The sequence below is a fragment of the Kogia breviceps genome, chromosome 1 (assembly GCF_026419965.1).
Source record: "Kogia breviceps isolate mKogBre1 chromosome 1, mKogBre1 haplotype 1, whole genome shotgun sequence".
Taxonomy (NCBI): Eukaryota; Metazoa; Chordata; class Mammalia; order Artiodactyla; family Physeteridae; genus Kogia; species Kogia breviceps.
Window position 1 is genome coordinate 59557505 of NC_081310.1, and position 25239 is coordinate 59582743.

The 25239-nt window shown below is 38.6% G+C and overlaps 1 protein-coding gene across 9 annotated transcripts in view; it reads left to right on the forward strand.

Annotated features, from left to right (window-relative positions):
* The first annotated feature begins 386 nt into the window (after positions 1-386).
* LPGAT1 (lysophosphatidylglycerol acyltransferase 1) overlaps positions 387-25239 on the forward strand; it is a 75148-nt gene continuing 50295 nt past the window's right edge. For 5 of the 9 annotated variants that reach the window (XM_059076239.2, XM_067032131.1, XM_067032166.1 and 2 more), the window contains exons 1-2: positions 841-1025; positions 1900-2164. In XM_059076239.2, the coding sequence (XP_058932222.1) occupies positions 906-1025; positions 1900-2164 (385 nt within the window). In that variant the 5' untranslated portion in view covers positions 841-905. Of the gene's footprint in view, positions 577-836; positions 1026-1087; positions 1768-1899; positions 2165-25239 lie in introns of those variants that run through there. The other 4 variants (XM_059076257.2, XM_059076249.2, XM_067032156.1 and 1 more) reach the window with 4 other exon arrangements.

Here is a 25239-nt window from a genome sequence, read left to right on the forward strand (position 1 = left end):
GGGTTTCATTAGGAAAGAAAAGAGGACATTCAGTCTTTAAGGAGACAGCTTTCCAGTTTGGGCAGCGATCGCGTTTGTCAGGAGAGAGAGCCCTAACAATGAAAAACGGCTGTTTTGGCTAAAAAGCGGCTCTCAATTTGGGCCAAATCACTCGTGTGGTGTAAGGATTGGTGCTCATTCCTAGATCTTTCCGAGCGGCCCTCTTCCTCGATCCCGAGCTGAGCCAAGTCCCGGCCTAGGGGCCAGGCAGCCCCAAGGGCCTCGATCCGTGGACAGCGGGATCCCTGGCGCTGGCGGCGCTGGCAGCGCCGGCGACGGTTTGAGAAGGCGGACGACGGCGGCTGCGCCTTCATTAGAGGGCGCTCTGGGGGCGGCTCTGCAGCAGTCCCGACTCCCGCCGCTTCCTCCCTGCCGCCCCTCCCCGTCAGCCCCGGCGAACGCGGCTGGGCCCTGGGGACCGAGTCTCGGCACCGCCGTGGACGGGGCGCGGGGCGCGCCGCAGCTCCTTCCGCCTGCCATGCATTCTTCCGGCTCCTCTGGCTCCCGTAGCCCCAGCCGGGGCCGGGCCAGCCCGAGGTAACCCCAGGCTTGGTGGGCTCAGGCCCCGGGGCTGCGGCGGGCTGGGCCCGGGGAGGCGCTGGGGGGCCGGGAAAGGGGTGTCGTAGTCGCGTGGCCCGGGGAGGAGGCGGCGGCGGCGGCAGCGGCGGCGGCATGAGGGACGAGAACGCGGTAGGCCCCAAGAAGGAGGCGGGGGCGCTGGGCATCCGCCCGCCTCCCCGGGACCCGCCCCGGTGACAGGTCTGGCCTCTGAGTCCCCGCCGTCCCTCTGTCCGCAGGCAGCCGCGAGGGGAGTAGGGCGTCCGCGCGCCCGCTCGCGCCGCGCCTCGGCCGCCGCTGCCGGGTCCATGACCGCGACCCCTCGCCCAGGGACACCCGCCGCTGCCGCGCAGTACCGCGTCCCGGGCCGCCAACCCCCGGCCCCACCGGCTCCCGCACTCCACCGCCCGCCGCCCGCGCCCGCCGAGGTGAGCCCGGCGCGCGGGCCGAGACCGCCGCCCTAACCCTTCCACATCGCGGAAACCGCGGCGGGCCCCACCCGCCCCCTGAGCGCTGCCGTCGCCTCCTCTTCCCCGCTTCTTTCATCATCCCTGGTTTCCCTGCCCTCTGGTCGGGGACGGTGCTCCTCATCCCTGGCCCTTTGCCTCCACCTCCTTCTGCTATGGCTCCCCTCCCCCTACTCCTGTCTTTAATCCTTTTCCCCTTATTATCGCCCACTTTCTTCCTCTCACCCTTTTGCCTTCTTTTCTGCCGCCCCCCCTTTTTTTTTCTGTAAAAAGAAAAAAAAATGAACACAAGACGCTATTTGCCGCAAATGAACAATTTTAACTTAACTCTTTGCTAACGCGAGAGACCTTTTAAAGGAATGAATCAGTGCAAGGAAGGGTGGTGGTGAGGGTACCGAGGTCGCAGGGTCTGGGAGATCTGATCGAGAGGTCCCCGTTTTAGTCTTTTCACTCGTATCGTCAGTTTGGAGATACTGAGGGTGTGTGAAGCAAGTGGGTCTATTTTTCTTCGTTAAAGTCCAACAGAAGACTGCAGTCAGACGCGGTGCGGGCCGGCCACAGATTAGTTGGTGGGAATAGTGTTATCATTTGCTAAATATATTATGACATAGCTGTGCCTCTGTGAACAGCTCCCTTGACCTTGTGCGGCTCCTCTTCTCTTGCTCTCTGTCCCCCTCTGGAATTTCCCGGACAGATCGCCGAGGTAATACACTAGGAAAGCTTAGACCCTCGATTTTTTCATTTATTTTTGTGCTGGAGGTGATTTCTCTGTTGGTGACTATCTAGATGTGTTTAATCCATTTTCCTTTTTAAATGAATTTTCTTTTCATCTCAGAAAGACAGGACAGTCTCCAATGTGAGAATGGCTGTGACTTTGGAAGAAGCTCCGTGGCTAGGCTGGATCTTGGTGAAAGCCCTGATGAGGTTTGCCTTCATGGTCGCCAACAACCTGGTTGCTATTTCCTCCTACATCTGCTATGTAATTGTGCTTCAGCCCCTTCGACTGCTGGACAGTAAGCTGTTCTGGTATATTGAAGGAATCATGTACAAATGGCTTTTAGGAATGGTGGCTTCTTGGGGATGGTATGCTGGATATACAGGTAAGAGTGAGAGCACATTTTTAATGCATATTAAAAATTTTGTAATGTTATGCTTAAGTCAGGAGCCATGATTTTAAAAATATATATATATATATATTACACTTTGGGTGGAAGATGCTTTGACTATTGAAAAAATAAATAGAAAACAATTCTATTGAGTTGTTTTTTTCCAGAATCCTAATTTAGGAAGGATTATATTTTCAGAAGTATAATTTCGTAATTATATATTGATAAATTCCTTAAATAATGTTTTTAAATGATTGATGTCTATTAAAACCAGTCTGTGAAAGCTCTCCTAGAGGAATAGGAGTGAGTTTTAGTTTAGGGCTTCAGGGCTTGGAAAATGAAGAGGTGAGATATTTAGCCCATAATCATTGGGCATTAAGAAAAAGTACTGAGCCCCATTTGTGCTAAGATAGTTTAATAAGTTTTCTCACAGTGTGTCGTACTGTGTTCACTTTTGAAGCCAAGCAAAAAATGGCTTTCTTTTCTGTTACATGTTTCTTTTGTTTACTAGAATCTATGTTTTATCTCATAATTCTATATTAGAATATTAAGTATAAAAAATTAAGTTTTATCCCTGTTAACCTAATTTATCTTCTGAGTGTCTTTTAGTAGATTTTTATTAATTCTATTCTGAAGCGAACTTTTAAAGAACTGAATAAGTAGTGTTTATTTTCTGTTTATAAGCCTTATATGCTTTGAGAACTTATGCCCCTGCTGTGAAAATTATGTATTGTTTATTATATTTATTTGACTTTTTTCCTCTAAGAATTAGGATAAAGAAAAAAGCAGTGAGGTTTCTGGCATTTGTCTTAGACATTGAGGCTTTATCATAGAATTTTATAGCTGATAAGCTCCTTAGAGATAGTGCCGCAGGTGCTGTAGGTCATATCTTGGAAGAGTGAGGAGGGTACTCTTAGGGTGGAACTGCACTGCAGTTCCCCATTGAAAATTTTCTGTCTCCCTCTTTCCTGCCCAGGCTACATCTCCAGATTTTATCCACACATGTGAGGGCACTGACAGCACACAGCTTTTATGGAGTCTGACAGTCTCTTGCTAGATCAGAGTGCCCTTAGTTGCCCCAGATGAAGCCTTTTCTCCTTCTGTCAATGCCATTTATTATTCTGCAAGACCTGAAACCTGGGGAATAGTGTAGGCATTGCTTCTTTGTTACGTGTCTTGTTGAGATCCCAATGCTCTTTAGATACAGTAGGTGAACTTTGAGTCCTTTTTTTGGGACCTGGTGGCAGCAGTAGTAGTGGGAGAGAAAAAAAATGAAGTTTTCATCTATGGTGTTGAATTCTTACCTGAACTGCACTGCTGTCATAGAATTGATTTTGCTCTTTATAGTCTGAGCTTTCCCCAGTATGCTATGCGGTATTAGTGGCTTTGTTCTTTGCACAGTATACTTAAGTTTTCTTGTTTTAAATGAGCTCATAGTATTTTTAGATACAAGTTCTAGAAGTTCACTCTACTTAAAAATAATGAAATTACTGAAACACTTGTGCCTGTGTGTGTGTTTGTGGAATATTTGCGTATAAGTATTAGCATGATGAGAAGCTTGAAAAAAATAATTTGGCATTTACCTTGAGATTGTAAGGAGTGCATTGGTGCTGATTGAAGTTAAAGTTAGTTATCCTATGGCTACAGCAAGGCTGCATTGTATTTTTAAGCATATTTTCTTGGGGAGTCTCTTCCTTGCTGCCTATAGAACTACGCATTTTCTTTTGCCACCTTCTTGGAAGGTGGTTTTGGCATGATCTGCATATTTTAGTCTCTCTGAAGCATCTGCTCTTCTTCAAGCTACTGCTTTTTGACCATTTGATCAGTTGGTCTCATTTAAATATAGGATATTTAAGTATGTACATTTTAAATGGTCTGTCTATAAGTAGAACACTTCTAGAGGGTCTGGTCATAACAGAGCACAGTCAAGAGATCAAGGAAATGTAGGAATGACTTTTGTTGAAAGCCACGGCTGGGTCTAAAGAAGCAAACATAAGCAAGGGTTGGTGAGCAGATGTACCCAGAAGAGTCTAGGAGGTTGTATTAGGCTTTGTATAGATTATATGTTTTATTTCTTACCTTTGTATCAAGAGGAGGGTGGGCCTAAGTTGTTTTTCTTCCCCTTTCCCTGTGCTTAAGTTTCACGGATGGAAAATTGAACGTTGACAAAGGAATCCTGCTCAGCAGATCTAGTATGTTCACGTTCTAGAATAAAAATTGCCAAACTTTGTTGAAAAGCCACTTCTGAGGAAACCTTAAATGTTAATTAACTAAATACTAATTAGGAAGCTGAAAATTGAATATTGGTATAGAATATCATATTTTCAAATTGTGACATTCTGTCTAAGGTAAGTCAATTACTCAGCTTTGCTGCTGAGGACTTAAGTTGATTATCTAATCTACGCTGCCCCATATGGTAGCTGCCAGCCATATATGGCTATTTAAGTTTAAATTAATTAAAATGAAATAAATTTAAAACTCAGTTTCTCAGTCACACTAGTCACATTCCAAGTGCTCGGTACTAGGTGGCTAGTGGCTACTCTAGTGGACAGTGAGATAATAGGACACTTCCATCATCACAGAAAGTTCTACTGGATGGAGCTGATAAATAATAGGTATGACATTCTCCTTTTTCTTAGAAAAAATGCATTTTATCTTTATAAAAGAATATTTTTCTCAACATAGTTCTAAACAGATTTCTTTGGGGGAAGACAAGAAGATTTATTAAAGTTTTATAAAATTGTCCTTTAATTTGAGGCAAATGTCACAAAAAATGAGTCCTTTAAACTCAGACATGCTTCTTGGATGGGGAATGGTGAGGCTAGTAAGCCCAAGAACTCGACTGAACATTCTTGTACTTAATCTGCGTTCTCAGAGCTGGAGTACTGTCTGTGGACACAGAGGAGAGAAAGGGATTTTCTGGTCTTTCTGCATGTTTCTGACTTTATATCTGTTCAGGGGAATACATTTCTTAAAATAACTCTGAGAATATTGGGGTTTCTTCATCTCTAATATGCTGCTAGGTAGTGATAATTGTTGTTATCACATTTCCTTTATTGGGAAGTGCTGTATAAGCATCTTATGTTGAGGAAAAGTTGTATACTGCCTTGCTCTCTTATTTCAATAGCAAACCAAAAAATCTATTACCTTAATTAATGATTCACTTCTACATGCTTTATTCAGATCTGGGATAAATCAGTACACTTCCCTGCCCTCAATTTAAGTGAAGATTGGAAAATATCAGTGAGAGATTTTTTAAAAAATAAGATGTTTATTTTGATTTTCATTCACTTATTTTAATAAATTCATTGTTCCCCATCCAAACACATTTAATTAAACTCTCTTACACAAAATAATTTAAAAATATTCAATGTAAGTGGAAGCTCCAGAATTTCTTGTGTAGAATGATGAGAGTCTTTTGGGCCACAGTCTGGCTGGAAGAGAGCTGAGGTGCCAGGGGACTTGCCACCAAGCCCCCTGTTTTTGCTTAGCAATAACTGTTTCCCTTAGATTGGGTATTTACTTTAGAGAAAGCTGATGGAGATTAGGTTTAGCTTCCTCCCACTCCCCAAGTGACAGCTGTCATAGCTCTGTGTTAGTCTTTGGGGGTTATTTGATTATTTGATAGTGTTTTACTTTTTTTTTTGCTGGGACATTCGTTGTGTGAGAAAAATTAATTATTAGGAATTATATCTGACTTTGACAGAGAGAGTTTTAAAATATATCTTCTAGAGCAGTATTTTTCCACCTTTGAGTCATAAACCAATTTAATATGTCAAGATGAACATTTTTAAAAAGTGAAATAGAAAATAATTAAATAGAAAAGATCATAAGTGTATGTGTCTGTACTGGTAGTGCTACAGAATACATTTTTTACTATGAGCCCTGTCAACATTTGAAAAGCATTGTTCTCGTGGAAAGAGCACTGAAATTTAGGAGAATTCTGGGCATCAGCTGTCTTGATCTAGCTTTAACTTTAACATCTCTACTTAACTAGTAGGAGGGAGATCCTTACCTGCTCCGTGCCCACCAGGCTGTGAGCTCTCTATAGACAGAGATGTGGTCTTCTTTATAACCCTAGAGCCTGGTTCATTGCCTGGTGCTCACAGAGTACTCTGTAAGTGTCTAAGTATTTCTTGAACGATCCCTTCTTTCATTCTTGGTCCCAGCTGAGCTGCCTTAGCTGCCTGCCTTCCTGATCTTGATAACAGGCCTTTTGGGAAGGTAGGCAGCTAAGGTAGCTCAGTCTGTAATCAAGATCATTGCAATCCACAGAATATAAACCCTGAAGTGGATCATATTTTTCACACACGTGTGCGCGCACACACACACAAACCTTACAATACCACATTTGTTAATTTAACACACCTTAATTGAGCTTATATTATGTGTGGGAACAGGTGCCCTGGAGGTGTTGAGATGCATAAAGATATAATCACTGACTTTAAGGAGTTCACAGTAGCCTTGGTGGGGAAGACAGTGCCAACAGCAATGAACACATCCTGGTATAATGTTCTAATGGAGATGTACCATGGGATGAAAGAGAAAGGGCTCCTGATCTCGCCCCAGGGCTGGGTGGTAGCAGAGAGGGAGTAGGGCATTTAGGAAAGGAGCAGCTTTACATTCTTTTTTTTTTCCATTAGGGAAATATTTCTCTGTGGGGCTAATTCTATCATCAGTAATTATAATAGATTTAAAAGATTTGAATAATACATCAGTTTGAAATTTATATCTTTGTGATGATAATATTAGCTAACATTTATTGCAATATAAGCCAAGCAGTGTACTAAGTGTTTCAGTCATTTAATGCTTACAACAGTTTTATCAGGTTGGTACTATTATTATCTCCCCTTTTATTATTGATGTTGAAGTTGCAACACAGATTTCACAATTACTTCCTCTTATGCATTAACTGAGTTGATGCTGCCGCAAGTGTATTTTTGTATTTATAGAGCCGTTATTGACCTTTATATAATATTCCTAGAATGTTTCTTCATTTTTACTACCCATATTTTTATTTCTGAGGCATGAAATCTTTTTCTGAAGCTACAGATCTTTAACACCTGAAAGCAATATTATAGCTGTGGATTTCTTCAAGAGGTTAAAAAAAAATTGTTGCTTCAACAGAATAATTTGTAGTATACTATAAATTTCATAAAATCCCACTTCCTTAAGATTCAGAGAACAACTCAAATTTTAGTTTTTGAGTGCTTGACAGTAGATTGTCATCAGAATAAGGAGTTACTGCATGCTTTTAGATCGACAGCTGATCTTGACATAAATCCAGGTGAGGAGTTTTCAGTAGGGTTTTGATTTTTATATGGAAAAATTTTTATATACCATTAAAGGTAAATATTACTAAATTCTTTAAACTCAGAAATTTGATATCTAGTCTTATATCAAAAACTGTATATAATTGAGTAATTTGTTACAGTTTTTAAAAATATATAAGGTATATTCATTCATGTACACATACCCTATACATGCACTATTACAGAAGCACATGAAACGTTATTTGCAGTTTTTGTTTGTAGGTAAGACCTCAGATTCTGGAGTCAGAAAGAACTGGGTCAAATAATTCCTGCTTTCTTTTTTTTTTTACATTTGCGTGTATATCTTTGCCCATCCTTTTGTTTTCAAACTATTTAAATTACTTTGATTTAGATGTATCTCTAAATCAGCATGGAGATAGGTTTTGCTTTATGAGTCAATTTGAAAATCTCTTTCAATATGAGTTGAATCCATTTACATTTATTGATATGTCAGACATGTTTTGTCTGGGCTCTGTCATTGTATTTGGTGTTTTCTGTTTTTAATTATATAAATGGTAAGTCTTTCACTGTGTAGTCTTTCTTTGCTTTTTTGTTCTTTTGATATTAGAAAGGTTTGTATTTTTGTCTTATTAGTTACTTTATAAGATATTTTTAGTTCTCTCTTCATGGTAACTATTAGTTTTTTTCTATGAAAAAAGGTAAAATTCTTTTTAAATACTCTCTTCTCTCTTCCCCTTTCTCTTCTGCATCACCCAGTTTTAGTCAATAGTGAATAGTATTTATTCACAATTGTATTTACATTTGCACTATTATGTATGCTTTTACTTCTACTGCTTGATTTGTGAGCTTTAAGGCTATCTATTGACTCCCAGCTGTTACATCAAGGTAAGCAGTAAGTTTATTATACTTCCTGCTCACTTTCTCCCTTCACCTAATTTTTGTTATTTGAATTTATACATTGTTATAGCCTATAATGTTTGTGTTCTAATTTATCACTTTTATCTCTTTCTGTTTTAGTCTTAATTTTTCAGTTAAATATAGATAATGCTCACCCAAGCACTTTTGCAGAAGTTTTTCCCAGTTATCCTGCGGCTGGTTAAAGTTTATCCTCTGGTAGTTTCTCAATAACGAGTCATGAAAATAATATGGGAATATTATTCTTACAACATTTTCAGAACTTCTTTTTGTTGCTTTATGCTTAGGATGGCTTAGCAGGTATAAAATCCTTGGCTCACTCTTTCTTTTCTTGAGTATCTTACAGGTGTTGTGCAGATGTATTCTGGCATTAATTGTTGCTGTAGAGATTTGTGAAGCCAACTTGAATTTTTTCCCATGATTAATGATTTGATCTTTTTGCCTATTGGCCCCAAAGGATTCTCTCTTTGTCTCTAATATTTAGTAATTTTACTAGGATATGGTGGTGTAGGATATGCTGGCACATGTGTGCCTTTTAATATGTAGATTCAAATCTATTTTTATTTCAGGAAAGTTTCCTTTAATTATAACTTTAAATATTTATTTTGTTTGATCATTTTGGTTTTCTTTCTTGGTGACCCTAATTATATGTCTGTTGGATCTCCCTTTGTATATCTTTTTTATTTATTATTTTCTCTTTAATCCTTTTAAACACTTTTTCATTTGTTTGTTTCTGTCTTTAATGTCTCTTACTGTGTCTTCTGCAATGTCTCTTTGTTCTGCTTTCAGTTTCTTCTTCATTTCCGTGATGCTTTTGTTTTTTCTTCTGTTTCTTCCTTGAGTTCTGCCAATTCATGCTTCCTTTGTTCCTGTTGTCTAGACAGTTCTTCCTTGAGTTCTTATTTTATTTATGCTTTGTGAAGTTCTTCATAGTGGGGTGGCTTCATTGATTTTCTTAAATTCTTGCAAGAATATCTAGTTATAGTTTTTATCTTCTCCATTGTAATGTTTTTCTAGCAGTATTGTTTGACAGCTGGTACGTTATGCTGCTTGTTTCTACCATTTTTCTTATAGTATCTCCAAGTCAGTGCTGTGCCAGTTACCTTTTTATTCCCTGTGATTTAGTGAATTGGATTTTCCTCAGTTATTTGTAGGAGGTGTGGGTGGGGCCAGGGTAGATTTCCATACTTCTGCCTCAGAGCTAGTTTTTTTTACATATGGCACCTGGGTGTGTTCTCTGTGTTGCCACAAGTCCTCTGCCTCTCCAAACCAGACTGAGTCTAGGAGGCTTTTTGCCACCAATTCTGGACTTCCCACTCCTTCTTTTGCAGCTGTGACTGGAGGGACACAGCCACAGCATGCGAGTGTAAATCCCTCTCCTTAAGAATGTGCGTTTTTGCTGTTGCTTTCTGAGATCTGCCATTATTGGGCCCTCCTCATCACATGCCACATGTTCTGTCTCTATCTCTGCTCTCCACTCCCAGTATAGATTCTGTCTGATATCAGCTTTGTTTGATCTCAGTCAGATCTCATGTATTTTGAAGTTTTTATATTTTTGTTTATCTCCTAGGTTTGCTGGAAAAGTTTTGTGAGGTTTTCTTTTCCTCTTTCTCCTTGTTGCTATGTATATTTTCCAGGAAGATTCACATCTATAACTCTACTGTGTTCATGCCAGAAAGTTCAACATAAGACTTTTATTCAACTATGTAATTATAATTCAGTCAACTCTGTCTCCATTCTAATGCACTACTAGTTGATTATTATAAAATGGAGACCAACTTTATTACATAATTAATTTTCTTTAAGGTCTGTCCAAAAGCAAGAAATAGCCTCCCCAAGTTTTTTTTCCTCCTAAACTGTTTTGGGTTTTGGTTCTCAAACTGTTTTGATTCTTGGAATACTTATCACTGGAGTATAGTTAAGATATCCACTCTGTTTCCACTTGGCTACAGTCAGAAAATGTCACCAAAATGACTGGAGGAAGTGAGTTACCTTTGATACTTGAGTAAGGAATATGAATGAAATGTAACATTACTACTGCTCTCTAGGGTCTGGTCTATAGACCACCTTGAAAACTTTAAGGATGACTAGTGCCCCCAAACTTTGAAAATATATTTATAGTATATTATAATGATTAAATATATTAAGTATATATAATATATATTAGTAAAATAAAAAGTGTATTATCTCTATTAAATATAGTATATTTACAGTTTATCTGTTACAAACTAGTTTCAAGAGTTTCTTTTCAGAGTTTGCCAACTAGTGGCCATTTCAGCAGCTGATGGGCTTTATTTGACCTTTGCAGTATTTCAACTTTTTAAAAATTAGTTGCTAGCATTTCAAAATTAGGGGGATTTCCCAAAACATTAAAGATAAAACCAAGATTTCCAGCTCTTGAGAAATTAGAAATCTGGATGTGTGGGGCTCTCACATCTGGCAGCAGTTTGCTGGAGCTAAGTGATGACCACCTCCTTTAGATGGGCCTGTGCTCTCCACTTCACCCAAGAGCCCACGCCTTCCTTATTTTACTCTGGACCTGCTTTGCTCGTTTACATTACCTGCCTGGACCCCAGAGGCTCAGATGATGTTCATTTAAAAATACTCAAGTAACAATTACTAGGCTATTTCTGCTGGGCATATGGTAGTTTTGCATTTATATGCCTTAATAGTGCCTATATACCAGTGAGTTCTACCATTAAAACTGAAAGCTTGTTAGTGACCTCAGCTGCTGATTTCATGTAGCAGAGGCATGTGATGAAAACTGAAAAATAAAGTTCCATCAGTAAGAACTGTGGTCACAGGTTTTTCAAGTTTCATGTACCATATTACTAGCCCAGTGAAATGTTTCCTGTTATTTGTGCACTTGTTAATTAGTAGAATGTCTCAATTCTTCTTTTGAATATAGTCATATAAAAATCTAGATTATTAAAATTTGGTTATTCTCTTTGCTTTTCATGTTTTGAATATGAAAAAAAAAGCAAGTCTAGTTGATTTCTGTTTCTTTAAATTATAGTGCAGATAGGGGCTTCCCTGGTGGCGCAGTGGTTGAGAGTCCGCCTGCCGATGCAGGAGACACGGGTTCGTGCCCTGGTCCGGGAAGATCCCACATGCCGCGGAGCAGCTAAGCCCGTGAGCCATGGCCGCTGGGCCTGCGCGTCCGGAGCCTGTGCTCCGCAACGGGAGAGGCCACAACAGTGAGAGGCCCGCATACCGCAAAAAAAAAAAAAAAAAAAAAAAAAAAAAAAAAAAAAAAAAATTATAGTGCAGATAATTTTAAAATAGTATTATAAAAAGCATGCATAAACTTTAGCTATGAGGTTATACTTTTTCTTAAGGTTTGGTAGATCTGATCAAGTTTTGCTAGTAAAACACTTTTCCCCAAACTTTTTTATTACTCATTAAACTTTAAGAAACCATTATGAATCATGTATATAAACACATTTTGCATATGCTATTAACTTGGAGTTTACATTATTTGAAACTTTAAGGGATAAAACACCTGTAAATTTAAACACATCAAGATGTTTTTGAATCATCAGAAGACTAAACTATGATCAATATAACTTTACTATATATGTTAAAAATTTATATATATATAATTTGAGATAGAATTCACATACCATATATTTCACTATATTTAACAAATAAATGGTTTTTACTATAGTCACAATATTGTACAACCATCAGCGTTGACTAATTCTAGAACATTTCATTACCCCAAAGGAAACCCCAAACCCTTTAGCAGTCACTCCCCATTTCCTCCTCTGTTCAACCCCTGGCAACCTCTAATCTCTACTTTGTATGGATTTGCGTATTCTGGACATTCATATAAATGGAATTGTACAATATTTAACCTTATATGTCTGGCTTCTTTCACATAGCATAGTGTTTCCAAGGTTCATCCATATTGTAACATGTGTCAGTACTTTATTCCTTTGTATGTCTGAATAATATTCCATTGTATGGATAGACCACATTTTGTTTATACATTCATCAGTTGATGAACATTTGGGTTGTTTCCACATTTTGGCTATTGTGAATAATGCTTCCATGAACATTCATATACAAATGTGGGGGTGAACATATGTTTTCAAATCTCTTGGACCTAGGAGTCCAATTGCTGGTCATATGATAATTCTATGTTTAACTTTTTGAGGAACTGCCAAACTATTTTCCATACCAGCTGTCCCATTGTACATTCCTACCAGCAGTGTAGAAGAGTTCCAATTTCTCCATATCCTCACTAATACTTATTATTTTCTGGGTTTCTGTTGTTGTTTTAATTTGGCCATCGTAGTGGATGTGAAGTGATAGCTCACTGTGGTTTAGATTTGCATATCCCTAATGAGTAATGATGAGCATCTTTTCATGTGCTTATTAGCCATTTATATGTCTTTAGAGAAATGTCTATTCAAATCCTTTGCCCATTTTAAAATTGGATTATTTGTCTTTTTAGTATTGAGTTATAAGATTTTTTTCTGTATTTTATATACTATACCCTATCTATTTTTTCACTGGTTGCTTGTTTTTTCGTGTCATCTAAGGAACCACTGTCTAATCCAAGGTCACGAAGATTTACACCTATGTTTTCTTTTAAGAGTTTAGGTTTTATGTTTAGATCTTTGATCCATTTTGAGTTAATTTTTCTATATGGTGTAAGGTAGGGGTCCAAACTTCATTCTTTTGCATGTGGAGGATATCCAGTTGTTCTAGCATTGTTTGTTGAAAAGACTATTCTTTCCATATTGAATGATCTCGGCACCCTTGTGGAATATCAGTTGGCCATATGGGTTTATTTCTGGCCTCTCAATTCTGTTCCATTGATCTATATGTCTGTCCTTATGCCAGTACCACGCTTTCTTTATTACTGTAGTTTTGTACTAAGTTTTAATGTTAAGTATATTTTCCTGTATTCTTAAAAATTCATGATCCTTTTTGATATGTATAATGACTTCAATAATGAGGCTAGTTCACTAATCAGAACTAGTTTAAAGCTGTTTTGGATTTAAAAGTGTTTACTGAAAACTGTGTTTTTCAAGAATTAACATTTGTAATTGGGTTAAATCACCCCTTTTTACTTCTGTGTTGAGGAAATGCTTACTAGTTATGTATTTCACTAGAGGTTTTCTTAGAAATAGTGTGATTAGGAATAACAATATTTCTTTCCTGTTGCTCTGTCAAGAAAACAGAACCTTAGTTGTAGAAGTATATTGTGTGATTGATCAATCAAATGCTTATTGACTGCCTACTGCCATTAGCGAAGTTATTGATTTGTGTAATACTGTGTTAGAGAGTGTGATTTAGATTAATTTCTACCAAAAGGATTTTTGGCATAGTTTCTACTTTGATGGATGGCGTTGGGAATAGTTGAGTTCGCTATGAACTACGTGTTCAAAATGCTCCTGCGAAAAGTTTTCTGAAAAATGGAGCTCAATATACAGATTTCCCACTCATGTGATGGTTCCATTTTTTAAAGTAAATTTAATTTTAAAGTTAATTGAGGTCTTTGCAGAGAAGAAAATTAACTAGAAGCTAAATTTATGTTATAGAATAAAGTATGGATTACATGGATAAGGAAAAAGTGTCATTTTGAATGAGTCACAGGCTGTTTTTTATGGGTGGGATAGAATTAGTTTTTGTATATGAGACTAAATTAGGCAGTCGTTTTAAAGCTGTAATAATCATTTAAAGCTGTTTTAAGCCTCAAATACTTATATACAGGTGTTGTATTTTTAACAAATAATAGTTATTGCTAAATAAGTATGATATTGGAGACAGCATGACGTATTAGAAAAAAACATTGACCTAAAAAAATTTTTTTTTAAATTTATTTATTTTTGCCTGCATTGGTTCTTCGTTGCTCTGTGCAGGCTTTCTCTAGTAGCCTCGAGCAGGGGCTACTCTTTGTCGCGGTGCCCAGGCTTCTGATTGCGGTGGCTTCCCTTGTTTCAGAGCATGGGCTCTAGAGTGCAGGCTCAGTAGCTGTGGCGCACGGGCTTAGTTGCTCCACCGCATGTGGGATCTTCCTGGACCAGGGCTCGAACCTGCATCCCCTGCATTGGCAGGTGGATTTTTAATCACTTCGCCACCTGGGAAGTCCCAAAACATTGTTAGTATGAGTTTGAGTCCTGTTACCACCCATTGTTAGTTGTATAACTTTGAACTAGTTACTTAACTTCTCTGAGCCTCAGTTCCACCATCTTTAAAAGTGGAGGTTATAATATTTATCTCATGTGAAGCTTAAATGTGAAGTGAATAGCATGATGTTTGGTACTCTATAAATAATAATAATAATATTATTATTATATTAATGCCTAGGAAAACAGTTACATTAACCTTTGGGGGAAAGGTATGTCTAAATGAATAAAAGCTAACTTTATGGAATAGTTTTAGAAATACATTTGAGGATATTCACATTTAGCTAATAGTATATCTCAGTATAGTTCTTGTGCTTTAATCAATAAATAAAAATAATTTACTGTTAGTAATTTAAGCCATAGTCTAACTAAAATATTAACTGAATTTTATGTTTGTAAATTATGAATGCTTCAAAGCAATTTATGTTTAACTACCTTCTAATTCATTCAGTCACCTATTCTAATACCAAATATTTGAGTTCCTTCTCCATCAAGCACCATGCTGGTGGTGGAAATAAAACGGTGACAAATAGAACAGTTCCTGTTGACTTTTTCATGTGGGAGACAGAAGGAGTCACATGATAACCATGTAATCACAAGTGTGAAAACAAGTATAAAGGTTATAAGAATAAGTAACAGAGAGCTTGTTCTGGAGATGATGGTGTCAGGGAGGAATGGCCTCCTTGAGAAAGTGATATTGAGACTCAGACTTCAGGTATGAGTGGACCAGGTGATGCTGGGGGAGGGGCCACATATACAGAGGATGAAACGAGTTTGTCATGTTTGAGGAACAAAGGGAAGGCCAGGTTGGCTGCAGCATGGAGTGAATGAAGAGGAGAGGAGGAGTAGGGGTGGTGGTGGGGGCGGTGAGCTGATGAGGCCAAGTCCACTGAGGCCTTGTAGTGCTTACTGAGGATTTTGAAATTTATCCTAAGAGGAAACAATGCAAGGATTTTAAGCAAGGGAATGATGAACCCAGGTTCGTATCTGAAATTTGTAACTGTAACGATGAAATCAGATTCATATCTGTAATTCTGCCTGTTTTGTGGAAATGGACTAGAGAGAAGTGAGAGTGTGCAGGCGATACCCTCTGGAAGAGTCTCAGCTTCCCCAGATGAGGTGATAGTTGCTTGGCCCAGGGGTGATGGCAGTGGAGATGGAAAGGAGTGAACTAATTGGAGAGTTTTATAGGAGGAAATGTTTCAGGACTTGCTGAGGGATTGAACATAAAGGATGGAATACATGCGCAGGTGACGGGGGTGATCATGAGGTTTCTAGTGTGAGATGCTGGGTGGATAGGGAAGCCCAGAGAAGGAGCAGTGTTGAGAGGAAGGATGAAAATTGAGCACAGGCTGAGTGAGAAGCATCTAAGTGTAGCTCTGAAGTAGACATGGATATGCAGTCTAGAACTCAGAAGAGAAACCTGAGCTAGAAAGATAAATTGGGAAATTATCAATGGTATTTAAAGCCATGGAGCTGGGTGGGTTCACCTAGGGAGATTGTAAGTACTGAGTGATGAGAGACCCAGGGTCAGACTCTGAGGGCATGCCAACATTTGGAGGTTGGGGAGAGGAGGGTGGTAGAGCCTCGGAAGGAGCAGCTAGAGAAGTAGAACGAATGCCTGCCCTACAAGTGTTTGTCAGAGTCAGCAGTGTTCCAGGGCTGGGGCTCTCCATGAGAGCTGCTGAGAGTTCACCTTTTGTAAGATGAGAACTGGTTAAGCCTTTCATTGATTTGGCAAGAGCAGCTTCATTGAGGTGGTAGAAGTGGAAACTAGCTTGGAGTGGGTTGGAGATGAATGTGCCTGGAGGAGCTGAAATGGAAACATGAATGCATGACTTTCCAGAAGTGTGGCTCTGAAGGAATAGAGAGTGATAGTTGCAGGAGAGAAACTGGGTCAAGGGAAGGCTTTTAAATTTTTTTTTAAGATTTAAAAGTTTAGCTTTCAATCCACTTAGAGTTGTACCTGATGAAACCAGGGTCATTTACTTACATGCCTCAAGTATTTAGGAATTTGTTCTAAGACTGAACGAGAGAAAGCTTATCAGGGCTCCACGATACGATGAAACATGGAAAGCACTTAGATGCTGGCTCTGGTGACAGGGGCAGGCAGCAAGGCAGGGCCTCCATAATTTGATCCTGTTCTCAGCTCTTATTCAGTAAGGCTGCTCTCCCTTGGCCCCTCTGCATTTTCTCATTGATATTCTTCCTGTCCCTAAAATCTGTACTTCAGTTTCTTTGAAAATTTATCTCCTTATCTAAGCTTATGATGTCCTTGCCCCCTACTCCAGTCTACTGTTTCCTTCTTTCTGAACCTCTTTGGCATCTACTCTGTAACTGTGGTTATGAACCTTTGGGCTGAGAGTTTCGGCAGTGCTTCAGAGTTCTCTCAGGGGGTCGAGAATCCATACACATATTAAGTAACATCTGTCGTTGTATAAATAATGGGTCTTATAAATACATGTTAATACTTTTCAAATATATGTAGCTGCTGTTTTGATTAATAAGAAATCCCTTAAAAGCATTATAGACTTTACAGTTGTTTTTTGTTACAGATCTTTTCACTCATTGCTAAAAAAACTACTAGCATAGATCTCTGCCACATTTTTTTAAATTTAAATTAATTTCAGAATGCTATACCACTCACTTTGAGAAACAGTCTGTTAATGATGGAGGGGGTAAATGTTACAAGATATAAAGCCAAATATTTATTAGGCTACTAATGTAGGACAGTAAGACAAGTGTTGATGAAATGCTCAGATTTCATGTATCATTTCCCTGTGCTCTGAGTGCCCATATTGCCAGGCCCAGGACTTGTCATATTTTGTGACATTAAAAAAGACTCTTCATACTTAAACAGTTAAGACTCAGTGCTCTACAACATAAAACATTCAGAATTCTGCTTCATGTTTTTCACTGTTGATTTCATTCACCTTTGCTGTTCCTGTCTCTTTAACTAACTTGTCAGTTGCTTCAGGGCAGGGTCTGTGGCTCATTCTTCTTCCTTATACCTTCCTGCAGTGGTTGACAAGCTACAGCCCTTAAGCCAAATCCAGCCCACTACCTGTTTGTTTTGTAAGTCCTCTCCAGCTCAGGAGGTTTTTATAGATGATGGTTTGCAACTGATCTTGAGCTGATGATAGGAAACACTAACTTTGAACCCCAGTTAAGTAAAATCTTGCCCCTCACAAGAAAGAATTTTATTTTTCTCATTAGTAGACCAATATTGCAAAAAGTTGTATTCAGTTATTTTTATATTTTGAATTTTGTCAATAAAAAATTTGTAGAAATGTGTTGGAAAACAAATTTGTTATGTAAATTCCTATATAATATTCTCAATTTTGCCTCTTGGCCTGCATAGCCTAAAAGTTTTACCATCTGACCTTTTAGAGAAGAAGTTTACTGACCCTTGCCTTATAGTAGTAGTTCTCAAATTTGTCTGCACCTCTGCATTATCAGAGGATCTTTAACATGTACATATATGAACTTCTCTACCCTGGAGATTCTGATCAATATATTGAGATGGAGCCTGAGAACCTATATTTTTAACAGGCTATTTAATTGTTTGGGAATCACTGCCTTTTAATGCATTTGTAGGGTTGAGCTCCAAGAGATAGTGAAATGAATATTGGATTAGATATCATAGGACAGCTTATTATTTTCTTACTTCAATATTCACTAACTATGGGACCTTATCCAAGTAACTACTTGTTCTGCAATTTAAAAAAAATTTCTAGTTTCTTTGTTTATAGATGGTTTTGCTTAATCTTCTACATAGTAGATCTTTTACCTTTTGGGGTTCATAAGAACCTCTTCTAGAGGCTGATGAAAGCTCTGCACCCTCCTCTCAGAAAAGTACACTTATATTAATTTCCTATGGCTGCCATTACAAGTGACTACAGAAGCACTTAAAACAACAGACATGGGCTTCCCTAGTGGCGCAGTGGTTGAGAGTCCGCCTGCCGATACAGAGGACACGGGTTCGTGTCCCGGTCCGGGAAGATCCCACATGTTGCGGAGCGGCTGGGCCCATGAGCCATGGCCGCTGAGCCTGCATGTCCGGAGCCTGTGCTCCGCAACGGGAGAGGCCACAACAGTGAGGGGCCCGTGTACCACAAAAAAAACACCCCAAACAGACATTAATTCTGTCACATTTCTGGAGGGCTGAAGTTCAAATCAAGGTGTCAGTAGGGCCACACTCCCTGCAGAGGCTCTAGGGGGAGATTCCTTGTCTCTTCTAGCTTCTGGTAGCTCTCAGCATTCCTGGGCTTGTGGCTGCATCACTCCAAGCTCTACCTCAGGGTCCTGTGGCCGCCTCCTCTTCTCTATGTCTATTCTCTGTGTGTCTCTTGTAAGGACACTTGTCACTGATTGAGGGTCCATCTGGATAATCCAGAATTAGCTCCTCTTCTCAAGATCCTTAACTAAATCACATCTTTTACCATATAACATAACATTCACAGGTTCCAGAGGTTTGACATGGATATCTTGTGGAGTGGGGGTAGGGAAGCATTTTTTGGCTTACCACAGCACCTTTGCACATGCTCACAGTTTTACAAACAGTTTCAAGAGGTTCACAACTCTTTGAAGTCCATTTATGGACCCTATGGACTCCAGGTTTGAACTCCATGCTCAGTGAGAAGAGCTTTACACCTTAGTGTATTCTAGTCTATTTACTCTCTCCTCTATGTCATGTCTCCTATTAATACCAAACTAGAAGTGATGTTTTCTTCCTGTGACTTAGGTTCTTCAATTTATAGTATGGTTTTTGAGTTAGTTTCTCTGGTTCCTTTAGGAACTATTTATCTTCTAATAAGATTTACTGTTAAAAGCCTTTTCCAATCCCTTTTACTTAATTCTGTTGCAAGGAGACTAACTTCTGTGTAAACTATAGATAACTGGTAATCCTTCCAGTGAGAAGAAAAACTTACCTTGATCGAGTACCTGATGTGCCAGACCTTTTAGCAAGTGTTTACATGTGGCTTCCTATAAATATTGAAAGCAGTCCTGAGAGGGAAATAATATCAACCCCTTTAAACAAATGAGAAAAGGAAGACTTCTGGAAGTTAAGTAACTTGCTTAATGTGGATGACAGAGCTAGCAAGGGATAGAGCTGGTCTTTGTATGAAAGTCTTCTACTCTAAAGCCCATGCTATTTTGATTATACCTTGAAAACAGCACACTTCCCTTTTAATTGAATGGTTAATAATTTAATTAGACAGGGGCTATCCATAGTTTGGTTTTAGGGTCCAACAGACTTAGATTTCAGTCAGATTTATAGTGCTTACTTACAGTATTATCTTTTACAATATCTTCTCAGATTCTTATCTTTAAATAAAATTGATATAATGTAAAATAAATAGCTAGTGGGAAGCAGCCGCATAGCACAGGAAGATCAGCTTGGTGCTTTGTGACCACCTAGAGGGGTGGGATAGGGAGGGTGGGAAGGAGATGCAAGAGGGAGGAGGTATGGGAACATATGTATATGTATAACTGATTCACTTTGTTATAAAGCAGAAACTAACACACCATTGTAAAGCAATTATACTCCAATAAAGATGTTAAAAAAACATTATTCACCCACATAAAGAAAAAAATAAGATTGATATATGGCCTGTTATGCCTTATAGTACTGCTGTGGCAATTGAGAGAATATGAGTGAAAGTCCTTTAAAATAAGAAAGTTTTCCTAATATGTGGTACAATTAATTCGTTTCTCCTTTGATTATATTCTTAGTACTTTCTTCTTTTAGTATCTTAGATTTCAAAGCTTAGGAATATGGCCAAGCCTCAACCCAGAGGGTATATTAGCTCAAACCATGAACTTCTTTGCTTCAGGCTTCTTGGACAGTTGGCTGGCATGAATGCTTGTATGTGCTTTCTGCTCTTTCATTTTAAGGGGCATCCCCAATTTTGTCTGGCTCAACTCCACTTAGGATATCTACGTTCGTGGTGATTTTCTGAGCAGTTCTCTTCCCCAGGTCAGTTTTTTAACTCCTCTCATTGCCTCTTTGCCATGGGTTTGGTTAGTGCCCTGGAACTGTGCTGTGGAGAGTCTTCCCCTTTTCTCTGTCCTCCTCCCCAAACTTCTTCACACCCTCATTCATCTGTAGATAAGGCTGTTACCCAAAGCTAACATCCCATCTCTCTTGCTTCACCTTACTGATTACTATCTCCTTCTATCTCTGCTCTTAGTCTTCCAGGATATAAAGATACTACAGACATTCTCACCTTAAAAAAAAAAAAAAAATCCCCCCCTTAACAGCTAGCTACTCTCCCTCATTCCTGCAGCCTTTCATCCCTTCCATCCATCCCACATATTGTCCGTTCCTTTTCCTCTGGGTTTCTGTGGTTTGTGAGATAATGTGCAGAATTCTGGGGCTCTACTAGCCTGGCCCAAGCCTACCTCTTAAGCTGCATCTTTTGGTATTCCTTTCCTTTATTCTTCCTGTTACATTGCAGAATGTCCTTTCTATCAAGAGCCAGTCCCTTTGCTTACATTCCATTCCTTCCTGCTTGCCCAGGAACCTTCCTCCATTGTTAATCTCTTTATTTAACTTTCATAAAAACTCTCAAATTTCCAATTACTCTTAAAAAATTGGAGAGTCTGGTCACCGGGGTCCACATTCCCAGATATCGGCAACAGGCTGGAGCTGGATAGGTAGCCGCCCTCTTTGGGGGTGGGGCATGCACCCTGTTTTTAACACAGTCCCACTGCTCTCTTCTGTCATATAGGAAGCCCACTTCCCTCACTTTTGTCACCTGCCTGGTGACAAAAAAAGGGATTTTATATCTCCTGGCCTAAATTGTAGTATCTGACTTCTAAAAGTACCTCTGTAATCTGACCTCTTATTTACAGATACAACCTCATTTTCCATTTTTCCCAGTAGCAACTGTCTGTTCAAGGCCATTTCCCGCATGTCTTTGGTATCTCTGCCCTTCATGTTTTAGTTCCCAGTGATTTCTTCTTTCCCTGCCTCCTGTGGTACATATCTTCATGTGTAATGCATTAATCCCCAGTTTATCTTTTATTCCCAATAAGTAAGCAGACCTCTTGAGGGCAGGGATCATATTGCATCAATGAAAAAGTTTGCTTAAGTTTTATATGGAAGAAAATGTATTTTTAAAAAAACTGAAATCATCCAGCTCAGTGAGCTGCTGCCTCAGTAAGATGCTGGCCTGATGACAGGCACACGCCAGCTGAATTGATGAGGAACAGCAGATTCACAATTCCAGTCTCAAGCTTCCTCCAGGGCATAGATCTGAGGACTGGAAAAGCTGGCAAAATTGCTTGTACTATTTAAAATGTTCTCTGTTTCAGTCTTTTATTTCTGCCTTTCCATGCTCTCTCTTCTCTCATCTTTTACTTTTTCTCTCTTTCTTTCTTTTTTGCTAAGTTCCTATAGTTGAATTTAATGAGTTAATTACTTTGTGATAGAATCCCTGTATACGTTTCTGTCCCCCGCAGTGGTAGAATCCTATTTCTCTATGAAGAGAATAAAACTAGTTGAATGAATGAATACATCAGTAAGTGCTTTGGGGGATAGTGAGCAGGAGGTGCTGTAAATTAATTATCCTTACCATCTGTATGTTTTTCTTTGCAACTAATTTGGTCAGTCAAGAAGCAGCCGTAGAGTTCTGTTTCTTGTATTTGATAAAATATCTGTGAAGTGAGGAATTTGGATTCAGATATCTGTAAATCCTTTCTAGCTGTAAACTTGATTAAAATCAAAACCCCCACCATATGTAATAGTCTGATTCTAAAACTATTTAGAGCTCTAGTAGCAAAGCAGAGAAGTACCTACGTTGCCCACTTATTTCCTAGCAATTTGGTGCAATCCTTTACCTTTAGGAGAAGTTAGAATTTCCCTTCTTCCAATTACTCATTTTAGCAGCCTAAGGCAGATACTGCTTAATCCCACTGCTTACACTTTTCCCATTGGAAACAAATTAAAGTACCTTTGATTTAAATCCCCATTTCTGAATTTAGTATAGTGTTCTGTTGGTCAACTTATAAGTGAATGTAAGAAGCTATTTAAAAGGTTGAGAAAACAAAACTTTGAGCAAGTTGAGCATTTTGCATAGAGTGAAGTACTTTTATTGGAACATACTATAAAAAGAAACTTAAGATGTAAAGTCTTAGCTACTTCAACTCTCAGTGGTTTAATAAAATGCATTTGAACCAGACTACTCAGCAGGAGAGGTTTTTAGTTAGTGAAAGTGAGAAAATGAACATTTAAGAAACAAATAAAAAGAGTGCAGCCCAGTAGTAGCATCTTCCATTAATACTTTGATCTGGAGAGAAAAACCTTCCTGAATTACCAAAGTAATAAGTCAAATGCTGAAAACAGAAAAATATAAAGAAAAGAAAGAAAAATAACAGAGCAAAAATTATCTGTAGTTCTGCCATGCTTTAGTCATCATTATCCTTGGTAATCACATTCTCCCCCAACTTCTAACCCCTGGCAATCCCTGATCTGTTCTCTTTCACTATAATTTTATCCTTTTTGAGAATGTCATAAAATGGATTCATGCATTATGTAACCTTTTGAGACTGACTTCTTTCACTCAGCATGGCTTTGAAAGTCATCCAAGTTGTTGCATGTATCATTAGAATGTTCTTTTTTGTTGCTGAGTCGTATTCCATTGTATGAATGTACCACAGTTTATATCCATTCAGCTACTGAAGGACATTTGGTTTGTTTCTAGTTTTTAGCAATTATGAATAGAGCTGGTATAACATTTATGTTCAGGTTTCTGTATTAACTTAAGTTTTCATTTCTCTAGGGTAGGAGTCAACAAACTATGCCCAATGGGCCAAATTTTCCTGTTGCCTGTTTTTGTATGGCCCTATGAGCTAAGAATGGCTTTTACATGTGTAAAGGTTTGTAAAAAAACAACAACAACAAAAGAAGAATTTGCAACAGAGACCATATGTGGCCTGCAAAGCTTAAAATATTTAATGGCTGACCCTTTGCAGAAAAAGTTTGCTAACCCCTGCTCTAGGGTAAATACCCAGGAGTGGGTTTCCTGGGTCAGATGGTAAGTGTATTTTTAACTTTATAAGAAACTGCCAAACTGTTTCCAGAGTGGCTATACATTTTGCATTTCTATCAGCAGAGTCTACAAGTTCCAATTTTTCTGCATCCTTATTATAATTTGGTATTATCAGTATGTTTAATTTAAGTCATTCTAGTAAATGTATAGTAGTTGCTCGTCATGGTTTTAATTTGTATTTCCCTAGTGGCTGATGATGTTGAACATCTTTTCATACGGTTGTTTGCCATCCTTATATCCTCTTTGGTGAGGTGTCCAAGTTTTCTGCCTGGTTTTTAATTGGGTGGTTTGTTATCTTACTGCTGAGTTTTGGAAGTTCTAGAAGTGTTCTGGATACAAAGACACAAATCCTTTGTTGGATATGTGATTGCATATATTTTCTCCCAGTCTTTTCATTCTCTTAACAGTGTCTTTTGCTGAGCAAAAGGTTTAAATTTTGATGAAGTGCAATTTACTGATTTTTTTTTTCTTTTATGAATTATGCTTTTCCTGTCAGGTCTAAGAACACTACCTAACCCCAGGTCATGGGGGTCTTCCCCTAAATTTTCTTTTGGAGTTCTAAGTTTTACATTTAACTATATGATCCATTTCAAATTAATTGTTGTATAAGGTATAGGTTTAGGTTCCATATTTTTCTAACATTGTTTTTTGAAAAGACTATTCTTTCTCTGTTGGATTGACTTTATACCTTTGTCAGAAATCATTTAGCTATATTTGTGTGGTCTATTTCTGGACTCTCTTTTCTGTTCTGTTGATCTGTGTGTCTGATCCTTCACCAATACCATGCCATTTGATTATTGTAGCTTTATAGTAAGTTTTAAAATTGGGTAGTGTGATTCCTCCAACTTTATTCTTCCTTTTCAAAGTTATTTTGGTTTTTCTAGTTTGTTGGCCTTTCTTTATAAGTTTTAGAATCCAATTGCCTGTATCTGCAAAAATTCTTTTTTTGTGTGTGTGGTACGCAGGCCTCTCACTGTTGTGGCCTCTCCCGTTGGAGAGTGCAGGCTCAGCGGCCATGGCTCATGGGCCCAACCGCTCCAGGGCACGAACCCGTGTCCCCTGCATCAGCAGGTGGACTCTCAACTACTGCGCCACCAGGGAAGCCCCTGCAAAAATTCTTATTGGCATTTTGATTAGAATTGTGTTTTACTTGTAGATCAATTTGTGGGAGAATTGATATCTTTAATGTGTTGAATCTTTCAATCCATGAACATGGTATTCATTTCATTTTGGCCTTCTTTGATTTCTTTCATCAGCACTTTGTAGTTTTCAGCATACAGATCCTGTCCATATGTATTAGATTTATACCTAAGTATATTTTTTGAGCTATTGTAAGTGGGATTTAATTTTTAAATATTTCCTATCATTCATTCCTAGTATAAAAATATGATTGATACTGTTGAGTTTGTAGTTGCTTAGTAACTGTGCTAAACTCACTTATTAATAATAGGAGCTTTTTGTAGATTAATTGGGACATTCTACAGAGACAGTCATGCTATTTGTGAATATGGGCAGAATTATCTCTTCCTTTCCAACTTGTATGACTCATTTCTTTTTCTTTTTTATTTATTTATTTATTTTTGCATTATCGAACTGGGTAGGACTTCTGGAATAATGTTAAATAAGAGAGGTGATACTGGACATCCTTGCCTTGTTCTCAATCTTCGGGAGAAAGCACTCATATA